Source organism: Gossypium raimondii, chromosome 10 (assembly GCF_025698545.1).
Source record: "Gossypium raimondii isolate GPD5lz chromosome 10, ASM2569854v1, whole genome shotgun sequence".
Taxonomy (NCBI): Eukaryota; Viridiplantae; Streptophyta; class Magnoliopsida; order Malvales; family Malvaceae; genus Gossypium; species Gossypium raimondii.
This window is the reverse complement of record NC_068574.1, coordinates 58,235,813-58,247,070: the sequence shown is the minus strand read 5'-3', so window position 1 is coordinate 58,247,070 and position 11,258 is coordinate 58,235,813. Positions and strand designations below refer to the sequence as shown.

The window sequence follows — 11,258 nt, the reverse complement described above, 5'->3', positions numbered from 1 at the left end:
TTAATGTATTTTTCGGTTTTATCTCCAATAGCAATAAACACGACATGATTATAAAAAGATGTTCATATGTCATCAAGTCCATAATGTGTAAGCAAAAGAAGTGAAAAAAAATATGAAATTATTGTCCCATTGCATGAAAGGGATTGAAGCTCACTTTCAGCTATGCTAGAAAGTACTTAAAACTCCAGTCACTGATGAAATTTCAAAAGAAAAAATTATTTTCTAAAGCAAAAGAAAAAGAGGTGGCAAATTTTTTTTTTTTTACATAATAGATCAAAGCATTGTTGTTTTTTTTCATCATCAACTATGATAAATTGACAATAATCTATCTTAATTTCTTCAAAGTCAGATACCCCAAACCCTTTTCTCTCCATGAATTACATATATATATAAATTAAAACCCTACTTAATTTCCTTATAGATCATCACAATATTAATACATAGAAACACAACAAATAATTTTTTTCAAGAGTAGAAAATATCTACCATTAATTTTTCTAAAAACCTCTTGTTTTTAGTCTCCCATTCCTTCATTCAAAAAGTTAGAGCTTGTTCTTCATTGAAAACCCTTTATCTATGACTTGATTTCTCCTTGATGAAACCTGCAGATAATTTAACCAAAAAAACCAGGTATTAGATTGGGTTTTTAGAGAAGAATCTATACGTATATATAAATAAATCATGGTTTGAGGAAGAAGAAGTGGAACCAGAAAGGTCAGTCCATGAGTTGCCAGCAGTGGCAGTGCCCCAGTATTGATGATCATTGCCCGAAATTCCCAAAAAATTCCTTGATAAATTCAATCCTTGTTGAGAGTCCTCCATTTTAACATTCGCAAGCTGTGTAATAGCACTCTCTAATGGCTTAGACCGAAATTGATGATGACCAGCATAACTCGGTGGTGGCTCCACACCATCACTTTCAAATGGATATAACCCAGTTTGGGATTGTTCCAAGCTAGTCAAAAATGGAAATTGTTGAACTTGTTGAAGTGATCTCCATTGTTCCACCAATCCAGTTGAGCCTTGAAAATCCATGTCACTAGCACTAGTTCCACAGCCTGTCACCGCCACTTGTGGTGGAATTCCTGCGAAATTCAGCCCGATATCGCCGGAATTGTAGTTGCCGAGATGGTGTAAGGGTGGCAATAGAGGTAATTGAGGTGGTGCTGGTGGGTTCATGTGGGTTAATATATCAGTGCAACTATTAGAAACAAGTGTACTTGAAGATGAACTTGAACCATGTTGCCGTTCGGTAACAACTGACGGAGACTTTGATCTATTATTTCCTTTGCTTCTTTTGTTTCTCCGGCAACCACCGCCGACTGGTACGTTCCTTAAAGCTCCGCCGCGAGTCCAGTACCGTCTACAAGTCTTACAAAAGTGACGAGGCTGAGAAAGGCTGTAATTGTTGAAATAACAAAACTTAGTGTTGGTTGATTCACAACGAGGACACTTTAGAGCTGATTCAGGTTGTGGTATTTTAGCTAGCCTAGCTCGTTCCGTCATCGAACCAGGCCTAATACCACCACCGCCAACACCCGGTACTGGCAGCGGCGGCGGCGGTGGTGGAAGCTGAGAATTATGATGATGACTCTCACTAGTGATAACCCCAGCTTGCTGATGATGATGACTTGGTGCCTACAAAATTCCCAACAAAAAGAGAAAAAAATATATACATAAGAAAGAAGAAGATCAAAATAAATGGTATATTCAAGTTAAGATCAAAAAGGGGGTAAGAATATTATTTATCTTTTTTGAAGAAGAAGCTAGCCAAGGAAAGAAAAGAAAAGAAAATCTGGGTTTTTTACCTGTTGCCAATTTGGGGGATCAAGATATGGAACAGAAGAGAAAACCATGGTGTATTGAGCTTAAGCTTTCAATCTTTTTTAGAGATATGGTGGAGAATCACATCAAAAGAACAATGGAGAGTTTGCAGAGAGAAAAGAAAAAAAAAAGAAAGAAAGATAAAAGGAAAGGTTATGGGATTGTTTGTTTATTTATATTTTGGTTTTTTTTTTTTCTTTGAGTTTCTCTTTCATTCCACTCTTCTCTTTTGTTTTATTAAATTTTTTTAGGGTTTGAAATTAAAAAAATGGAAAAAGAAAGAGAAAATCTTAGTAAGTAAGGTTAAGTTTTTTTATTATTACGGTGCCCGAAAAAGATATTAGTGTGGCCATGCATGTTTTGAGAGAAAGAGGAAACCCTAGATGAAAACTTAGTAATAATAAGATAATAACAATCTATTGTTTATGAATATAATAATAGAATTTTATGGGGAAATAAAAGGGAAAGGAAAAAAGAAAAAAGTGGTCTTGGTGGGGGAGACTTATGGGTGGATGTGCCACAGTCGAATGTACCTTTGTTTCTTGGTTTTGTCCCTTGAATATTTTTTTATTTTATTCTTGTTTTTTGCATGTAAAATATTTAAGGATTTTCTTTTATTATTTACTTTCACTCTAGTCCTCCTTTGGAGTCTCTTCATGTATACTATTCTAATCTTGTAGGTTAAGTTAAACATTCCCTATTACTCAAATGTTAAAAAAAAAAGAAAATGAAATGGTTGATTTTCTTTTCCTTTTCTGTTGGAGATTTTTATTTATTTAATAATCTCGTTGAATCACCATCAAATTTGTAGTCAAGTCGAACCCTTAAATGAGGATTAAAATTTTTCTATTTTCTTCATTTTCGATACTCAAATTCGATACTTTATTTAAGGGATATCGAACTCCTTACAACTCAACGCAATATTCGTTAATAAATGATGAGACTTAACCGATTAAATTAGTAAAATTTAATATTTTAATAAAGATTAAATAAATATTTTTTGAGAAAAATATTAATTAAATATTAAATACGACTGATAATTGAAAGTTTTATTTTGGTCAAATCTCATTAATTACAAATCATATTTTGAGTTGTATAAAAGAAATTAATATTTTGAAAAATGTATATAATAATTTTCCATCGATTGAATCTTTGTTTTCCGATTCACTTAAGTCACCAAATCAAATAGACAAATGATTCAATCGATTAATCCAGTCCCAATTCTTATTTCATGTTAATTTTAGTACAATTTTTAATTAAAATAAAATAAAACTACAATTCCTTCACCGTTCGTTATAATCTCGTTTTAAAGAAAAATACAGTATTATAATTTTTGAAGTTACAAATATAATTACAATTATAAATATAAATAATATATCCAAATAAAATCACTTAAATAAATTATTATAAAACACAAGCCAACTGATAATAAAAATATACTCAAACTTGGATCAAAATACTATAAACTTTCTTTATTCCAAAGGTAGATGAGAAGGAAGGAAAGGTCTGTGAAAAGAAATGAAAATAATGTAGGCATAGGAAGGATTAAAGCAAATCTCATAGTGACACATTCAACATATTCTTGTCACTTTTTCTTACTCACCCAATTATTATATTTGTTTACACTGTTACTATTTCTGCATGACTTTGATTTCTTTTAAGTCAATACAAATTTCAGTTTAGATTTAAGTCAAAAAAGGAATTAGGAGAATGATGTGAAAAGTAACCAAAGGAAAAAAATTTGGGGCTAGCAATTTTGAACCATTCAATTAAAAAAGTTTATTTACCAATTCTTTAATTAAACTAGAAAACAAACAATATTGTTAATTTTGAAAAGTGTTGTTAGAACTTAGAAGGTCGACCAAAGTCAATCTTTATAGGACAAAATTAAGAAAGACAATTTCTCTCTTTATTTTTTTTTTTCAAAAGCAAAATCAAGTCCATACTAAATTGAAAACCAATTAATCTACCCTTTTCTAGAAAAATACAAAGGAAAAAAATACTTGATGGGAGAATTAATTTGGATGAGACTTGCTTGTACCTTTTAGCTTATTAAATTTGTCTTGCTATCATTTAAATTTTTGGTTGAAAAGTAATTATCCATTGCATTAAATAAAAATATTATAGATATAATTACTTAAGAATTCCTTTCATGTTTAAAACTTAAAATCATTTTCAAAAATTATTAGGATGGCAGCTGTTTTGAAAATATAATGAATGTCACAAAATTAAACAAAATCCTAAGCTACTATCTCAATCGATATCACCAAATTATATCACCAAATGTTGCCTAGCATAATGGAGGATTATTTTTTGAAAAAAATTGTCATTGGGATTTTTGAAAATGATTGGTTGAATTTAAAATACAATTAATCTTATATTTAAAAATAATGAATATTGGTATTTTTTACCCACTTTGTGTGTGAAAAATAATAAAAGAATGTTATTAAAAATAAGTATGAGGAAGAGTTTTTGGTGGTTAAAAGGTAGTGATTAAAAAAATTATTGATAGTTTCTAAATATTTTATTTTTACTTTTAACAAAAGATATCAACAAATTTTAAATATTTTTTATTTTTTATTTTACAAATAGGAGATTTTATATTTGAAAATGTGCCCGAAAAAGATATTAGTGTGGCCATGCATGTTTTGAGAGAAAGAGGAAACCCTAGATGAAAACTTAGTAATAATAAGATAATAACAATCTATTGTTTATGAATATAATAATAGAATTTTATGGGGAAATAAAAGGGAAAGGAAAAAAGAAAAAAGTGGTCTTGGTGGGGGAGACTTATGGGTGGATGTGCCACAGTCGAATGTACCTTTGTTTCTTGGTTTTGTCCCTTGAATATTTTTTTATTTTATTCTTGTTTTTTGCATGTAAAATATTTAAGGATTTTCTTTTTATTATTTACTTTCACTCTAGTCCTCCTTTGGAGTCTCTTCATGTATACTATTCTAATCTTGTAGGTTAAGTTAAACATTCCCTATTACTCAAATGTTAAAAAAAAAAAAGAAAATGAAATGGTTGATTTTCTTTTTCCTTTTCTGGTTGGAGATTTTTTATTTATTTAATAATCTCGTTGAATCACCATCAAATTTGTAGTCAAGTCGAACCCTTAAATGAGGATTAAAATTTTTTCTATTTTCTTCATTTTCGATACTCAAATTCGATACTTTATTTAAGGGATATCGAACTCCTTACAACTCAACGCAATATTCGTTAATAAATGATGAGACTTAACCGATTAAATTAGTAAAATTTAATATTTTAATAAAGATTAAATAAATATTTTTTGAGAAAAATATTAATTAAATATTAAATACGACTGATAATTGAAAGTTTTATTTTGGTCAAATCTCATTAATTACAAATCATATTTTGAGTTGTATAAAAGAAATTAATATTTTGAAAAATGTATATAATAATTTTCCATCGATTGAATCTTTGTTTTCCGATTCACTTAAGTCACCAAATCAAATAGACAAATGATTCAATCGATTAATCCAGTCCCAATTCTTATTTCATGTTAATTTTAGTACAATTTTAATTAAAAATAAAATAAAACTACAATTCCTTCACCGTTCGTTATAATCTCGTTTTAAAGAAAAATACAGTATTATAATTTTTGAAGTTACAAATATAATTACAATTATAAATATAAATAATATATCCAAATAAAATCACTTAAATAAATTATTATAAAACACAAGCCAACTGATAATAAAAATATACTCAAACTTGGATCAAAATACTATAAACTTTCTTTATTCCAAAGGTAGATGAGAAGGAAGGAAAGGTCTGTGAAAAGAAATGAAAATAATGTAGGCATAGGAAGGATTAAAGCAAATCTCATAGTGACACATTCAACATATTCTTGTCACTTTTTCTTACTCACCCAATTATTATATTTGTTTACACTGTTACTATTTCTGCATGACTTTGATTTCTTTTTAAGTCAATACAAATTTCAGTTTAGATTTAAGTCAAAAAAGGAATTAGGAGAATGATGTGAAAAGTAACCAAAGGAAAAAAATTTGGGGCTAGCAATTTTGAACCATTCAATTAAAAAAGTTTATTTACCAATTCTTTAATTAAACTAGAAAACAAACAATATTGTTAATTTTGAAAAGTGTTGTTAGAACTTAGAAGGTCGACCAAAGTCAATCTTTATAGGACAAAATTAAGAAAGACAATTTCTCTCTTTATTTTTTTTTTTCAAAAGCAAAATCAAGTCCATACTAAATTGAAAACCAATTAATCTACCCTTTTCTAGAAAAATACAAAGGAAAAAAATACTTGATGGGAGAATTAATTTGGATGAGACTTGCTTGTACCTTTTAGCTTATTAAATTTGTCTTGCTATCATTTAAATTTTTGGTTGAAAAGTAATTATCCATTGCATTAAATAAAAATATTATAGATATAATTACTTAAGAATTCCTTTCATGTTTAAAACTTAAAATCATTTTCAAAAATTATTAGGATGGCAGCTGTTTTGAAAATATAATGAATGTCACAAAATTAAACAAAATCCTAAGCTACTATCTCAATCGATATCACCAAATTATATCACCAAATGTTGCCTAGCATAATGGAGGATTATTTTTTGAAAAAAAATTGTCATTGGGATTTTTGAAAATGATTGGTTGAATTTAAAATACAATTAATCTTATATTTAAAAATAATGAATATTGGTATTTTTTACCCACTTTGTGTGTGAAAAATAATAAAAGAATGTTATTAAAAATAAGTATGAGGAAGAGTTTTTGGTGGTTAAAAGGTAGTGATTAAAAAAATTATTGATAGTTTCTAAATATTTTTATTTTTACTTTTAACAAAAGATATCAACAAATTTTAAATATTTTTTATTTTTTATTTTACAAATAGGAGATTTTTATATTTGAAAATCATATTTTTCTTAATTTTTTATAATTTTAATAGGTTTTAATTTTGAAATAATATAATTAAATTAATTCTTATAAACAAAATAGAATTAAATTAATGCTTATAAATGAAATGGAATTAAATTAATGATTATGTATTACTATCCATATAGTGAAAAGAAGATAATAACAAAACTATGGAGAGAACAAAAAGAAAAAAAGAAATAGATATGGAAGATTAAAAAGTTTTAATTTAGGTATTGTTGGATAAACTGAAAAATTAAGTGTTAAAAATTTTGGTACTGAATTTAAATTTTAAAATTGTTTGATGTATTACTTAAAATTTAGTATGTAGTATAATTAAATTCTTTGATAGATATAAATTATAAATTATGATAGCGAGAGAAAATAATTAAATATATTAGAAACCTTATTACACGCAGATCGTAGAAATAATGTATTTAAAACAAAATTTAAATAAAAAAACACATGAGATTAAGAATATTAAATGCATACAATTTTTTATTACTGTTTTGTTATCAATCTTGAATTGATGTCAAGTTAATATATACAATTGATTGAGATAATAAAGTTTGCATAATAAAATTAAAATGTATAAAAATATCAAAATAAAACTTTGGTTGAGTGATAAATTTAAGGTTTTGCTAACCCAATTGACATGATTTCAAATCTCATCATATGTATATTTTATTGGTTTTTTTAAATTAAAAGATTAAAATATCCTTAAATACTATAATTTATTTTAAACCCGATGGAAAATTAAATTAACTGAATTGAAACCTAATTAATAGGTGACACCAACTCAATAAAAAGCTTTATAAATAGTATACACTATGGAAAGAGAAAAGAGAATGTAATTGTAAAAGTTTGTGAAAAATGTGCAGTAAATTCTAATTGAACTTTTGTTTAATATTTACCCAAATTCTAATTCGCATTCGATTTGCATTGCAATATAATTCTATTCAATGGATATTACCTAGTACCTAAGTTTACTTAATATATTAGTATTTACAACATATAAGAAATATTAGGAAATAGGAGTTCTTTATGTTTATATATAGAGTAGGTTTTACCCTTTAGATTTAAGAAGAAGAGAGAAACCTATATATTCCAAAACAAAAAAAGTTACATAGAGATCTTTTTGTGTGGGGTGAGTAATGAAGGAGGCTTTATAGCTTTGTCTATGCAAAAGTTACAAATTGTAAGTTTTTTTAATTGAGTGAATTGTTTTTAGTAGTTGGATGTAGGGGTTGAACTACATCAAATTTGCATTGTTGGTTATTTTGTTTTTAGTAGTTGGATGTAGGGGTTGAACTACATCAAATTTGCATTGTTGGTTATTTTTTATTTTTTTTTTCTTCTTAGGTGCTTATTATGGGGTTTTTATGTTATCCTAATAATTGGTATTAGAGCTTTAAGTTTCAGAGAGAAAGTGTTGCCAAGAGGAAAGGAAGGGTGAATCCATCAAGGTTATCACATCAGCAACTATTAAGAATGGATAATGCAATATTGAAATTCAAATTATCGTCCTTTGATGGGAAAAGCAGTTTCAATTTGTTGCCGTGTATCATACAAGAGCTTTTGGTGAAACAAGGTCTTGATATCAATTTAGATGAAACATAGCCTGATAGGATTAAAAAAGCGAGTGGCAATCTATAAAGAAGAAAGCCGAAAAAACAATTAAGTTAGCTCTTATTATTGCAATTAAGTATAATTTATTAAATGAGAAAACAGATTCGAAAAAGAAAATGACCAATCAGTTGTGCTTAAAGATTGGCTTATATACATTTAGCATGGAAAGAGAGGTAATTTACATGATTATTAATGAGTTTAAGCAGCTAGTTTGTCAATTGTTGAATATACTAAGTGATGAAGAGCAAGCAATTGATTTATTAGCTTTCTAGCCGTATTCTTACAAATCAATGGTAATACCACTGTTGAACGGAAAAAAAAAATATCATTAAGCTAGATGATGTAATTATTGTTCTACGATAAGACCAAAGGATTCATGGAAGGGATCACACTAACAAGAATGGAGATGCAATAACTATGGAAAGTTATTGAAGATGAAGGAACACTTCCCATAATAAAAGTGGACAACGAGAGATGTCTAGAGGGAGAGACTATGGTAATGTGAAGTGCTACTACTATGAACAATATGGCACATTCAAATGTCCATGGAAGCAAGACCGATGGTGATGTGGATATGCTTTAAATAAAAGGTAATGATTCGGTTAAGATTCATCTAAATGGGTGTCAAATTCTGTCACTGATGTACATGTATGTTAGGATCAAGCCATGTTTACTATTTTCCAAAAGGATAGCGATTTTGGTTGCATCATTGTAGGGGGTAAAACAGGAGTTCAAAGTTGAAGGTATGAAAAGAGTTCGTCTAAAACTCCATAATGGTAAAATCTATAATGTTTCAAATGTAAAGTATGTCCTTGTTGCCAACCTAAACATTATTTATTTGGAAGAGATGATATCGCATGAGTATGAATATGTGCGAATTGGGAAGACATGCAAAGTGTATAAGGGAAATCGCTTTATTCTACAAGGTAGAAAAGGCAAGAAGAATATTTGTTATTTGGAAGGCCACTCTACGAAGGGAATGTTTCAATAGGACAAAGTAGAGAGAACGAAGAGACGAAGGCCAATGTTTTAGCAGAATTTGTGCCAATGGGATTTTGTTAGATGTTGACCAAAATTTTTTTTAGCATTCAATTTGGATTACTTATACATTAGTCCTATCACCTTTTAATCTTCTGAATCTACATTTAATATTTCAATATTAAAAAATTATCAAAGTTGTGGATTTAGTCTTAACTCAATTGGCATAAACATTATTGTCAATGTAATTCTAATAGTCTAAGTGCATTATCCTCTTGTTTATAGGTTAAGAAGGAATATAGATAGTTCTAAAACTTGTATAAAAAACAAATATGATCAAAACTTATAATAAGATTGTTAATTCTTTTAAAAAATTTGAATCTTTCCAAGACTTTAACTTTTTATATAAAAAAAAGTAAGAAGAATAGATGTGTTAATGAATAAAATTATTCGTATATATATGAAGATAAATTCTTTAAATTCTAAGATTAAGACCAACGATAAAAGTTTATTTAAAAACCGAATGATAAAAGCATATTAAATGAATCATGCTATACAATTTATATATATATATATATATATATATATATATATATATATTTAAGTAAGTGATTGAACCGATGTTACTAATTAATCGAATATCAATTCAATTAGAAAATAATTAAAAGCTAATTTTTTTATAAAGTAACAAATATTATTATGTGAATAAATTAATTTAAACCGAAAAACTTTAGAAAATAGTCACCTTTTCCTTTCAACTAATCGATGACATCCGACTCACCCATCAACTCCTTGTCATTATAATTGTGATGAATGGATATATATAACTAAAAAACGTAGGAGGAATGTAATATAAACGAGGAAGCCGCCGTGAGTGGGATAAGGAGATTGGTCTTCATCAGATGCTCGCTGTCGGGTTGATTTTCAATTTGTTTTTGTTTTGTTTTGCCACGTCAGATTTGTTGTGGGTCCCACAACACCTTCTTGTAAGGTTCTTGTCTTTGGGTCCTACAACCTTACCTTAGAATAACATATAGTAGCTTTTTAATATTATTATTATTATTTAAAAAATAAAAAATAAAGCTGGTCTCACAACCCCCACAGGTCTCTAAGGGGTCCCCCACATATGAAACATGAGGCCGAAATTTTCGTTCAAACTTTCATGGAGTACACATAACAGGTATATTCATCACTCCTTTTATTGTCTTTGATGATAATCTCAATATTTACGACGAGGGACAAAATTAGAAAATTATCTTTGAAGGATTAAAGATGAATTATAGGTTTTTGTAAAAATTAGATATTAGGTTAATTTGTAATTTTATAAATTTCAAAGGAATTAAAAAGTATATTTATCAGTTTTAGAGATCAAAGTCATTGCTTACCCCTTTTATCTACGACCCTGTTTACAATCTATTTTCTTAGTCTTGAACTACTTTTGTATTAAAATAATATATTGTAAAATTTTATAATATATTTTGTATATATATTAAGTAATTTGAATTATATGAAATTTAAAATTTTTATAAAGGAAAAACTATATAGTAGTAGTACGTATTAAATAAAAATAACATATTTAAAAAAATAAAAATATGGATAGGTCTAAAAGGATTTAGGTTTAGTTGTTTACAAATATGGACGTGTATAAGTAAATTTTGAGTTGAGCCAAGCTTAAATAATTATATATGGTGTTGATGTCATAATATAAATTAGACATAAACGATCAATCGAGTCGTGATCATATTTAATCGATAATAAAATTAATTAGAACCATTCATCAACTAGTTTCAATGGAGTCAAACTTGAAGTATGGATTAAGTTCATCTAGATTTCAATTAGTCATAATTCTAGTTTAAATTGAGTTTGAATTTAGTAGATGGAATAAATATGATAAAAAATAAAAATAATATTTGAAAA

The 11,258-nt window shown here is 27.5% G+C and overlaps 1 protein-coding gene across 1 annotated transcript; it reads right to left on the bottom strand.

Annotated features, from left to right (window-relative positions):
- Positions 1-243: 243 nt before the first annotated feature.
- Positions 244-1,966, bottom strand: LOC105778278 (dof zinc finger protein DOF3.6). Its single transcript, XM_012601958.2, has 3 exons — positions 1,809-1,966; positions 708-1,638; positions 244-602 (listed from the first exon to the last, which is right to left on the bottom strand). The coding sequence occupies exons 1-3, from the start codon at positions 1,854-1,856 to the stop codon at positions 571-573; spliced, it is 1,011 nt and encodes a 336-aa protein (XP_012457412.1). The 5' UTR covers positions 1,857-1,966; the 3' UTR covers positions 244-570.
- Between the last annotated feature and the right edge of the window lie 9,292 nt (positions 1,967-11,258).

Coding starts and splice junctions, on each gene's coding strand:
- LOC105778278 (XM_012601958.2), bottom strand. CDS start 1,856: ATGGTTTTCTCTTCTGTTCCATATCTTGATCCCCCAAATTGGCAACAG. Junction 1,639..1,808: donor ATCCCCCAAATTGGCAACAG/GTAAAAAACCCA, acceptor GGAATTTTGTAG/GCACCAAGTCATCATCATCA. Junction 603..707: donor CTCATGGACTGACCTTTCTG/GTTCCACTTCTT, acceptor AATTATCTGCAG/GTTTCATCAAGGAGAAATCA.